General features: G+C 46.1%; 1 protein-coding gene across 1 annotated transcript in view; it reads right to left on the bottom strand.

Moving 5' to 3' along the window:
• ppp1r35 (protein phosphatase 1, regulatory subunit 35) overlaps positions 1-1,275 on the bottom strand; it is an 8,503-nt gene extending 7,228 nt beyond the window's left edge. Inside the window, exon 1 of the mRNA XM_042215060.1 lies at positions 66-1,275. Within this exon, the coding sequence (XP_042070994.1) occupies positions 66-299 (234 nt within the window). The 5' untranslated portion in view covers positions 300-1,275. The remainder of the gene's footprint in view (positions 1-65) is intronic.
• Positions 1,276-1,304: the final 29 nt, after the last annotated feature.

Raw genomic sequence — 1,304 nt, 5'->3', positions numbered from 1 at the left:
ACACACACACACACACACACACACACACACACAGACACACACACACAGACACACACAGTCGTTACCTGTCTGTTCCTCTTCCTGTCTGTCTGTCCTTTAGGGTTGTGCTTCAGCTGTGCTTGTTCACTCTGCTGACCCTGTTTCAGTTTCTTGGGTAGTGATTGGCCGGTCTTAGGGGGGAGGCCGAGTGTGACCGATAGGTTGAGTTCAGGACAACACGTCAGGGAGGGAGAGGAGGAGAAGGGGAGAGGGACCGGAAGAGGAGATGGGGGAGGAGAATGGCCACTGGACAAACTCATGCTGACAGGAAAAAGCAGAGTGGATCACAGTGTGAGATACTCCTTAACCCTGATCATTATAATCACACAGCTTTACATATGAATATATTATAAAGACATAAAATGATCATCACAAAAACACTGCTGTGTGTTCATCAGGTGCACCAAGTACCCGGGGAACAGTCTTCAGTTATAAGGTGCATTACAAACCTGAACGTAATGGCTAACAGCTGGATGTTCCTGCTTCAGTGCAGCTGGCCAAACAAGAAGGAACCGCTGAGTGGCAGCTGGATCCTACGCTCCCACTCTAACCCTCGGAAACCTGACCTGTCGCTGGCGTCACGTGTTTCACAGAGGTTTTTATTTTCAACATCTTTAAGTCCCGTAACTCCTGAACCGTTGGCTCATTTGACAGAATTCCAACAGTTACTGAAAGCAGCGCTTTGCAGTGATGTTAGGGTCATCAGTTGTTTGCGAGAACAAATCGTGAGTGTGATGCAGCTCTACAGACATTTCATCCTGCATGAGGCTTCTTTTTTCCTTGGTTTTGATTGTTGGGTTGTTTTCTGTGTTCATTGTCAGGATTTGGATGTGGCGCCCTGCCTGGGATCACTGCAATGACCCTAATATCACTGAAAAAGTACAGAGTTGATGTGTTCAGGAACCATTGGAATTTTTCGTTGCACCAATGGTTCAAGAGTTCCAGTAGTTTGACCTAAAACCCAGCACTCCCATCAGTTTTAAGGGGCTACCTGTTAAGCTGCTGGGCTTTTTCTGAGCTTCCTGTTTGAAAATAGCATGTCCAAAGTGAACTGACTATTTCTGTGCAATTAGAAACAGTTCAACTCTATTTTATTCACACAGCGCCAAATCAAAACACCAGTCACCTCAAGCTGCTTTATATTGTAAGGTAGACCCTCCAATAGTACAGAGTGGGCGGGGCATAGCGCTGCTTGTTTACCTGGATCACTGAGAGTTAGAGCTGGGCGATAGAACGATAACGATATGTATCGCGATATAACTTTT

This window comes from Haplochromis burtoni, unplaced genomic scaffold (assembly GCF_018398535.1).
Source record: "Haplochromis burtoni strain Fernald_Lab_line unplaced genomic scaffold, NCSU_Asbu1 Contig_651, whole genome shotgun sequence".
Classification (NCBI taxonomy): Eukaryota; Metazoa; Chordata; class Actinopteri; order Cichliformes; family Cichlidae; genus Haplochromis; species Haplochromis burtoni.
Note: the sequence above shows the minus strand (reverse complement) of the source record. Positions and strands in the feature narration are given on the sequence as shown.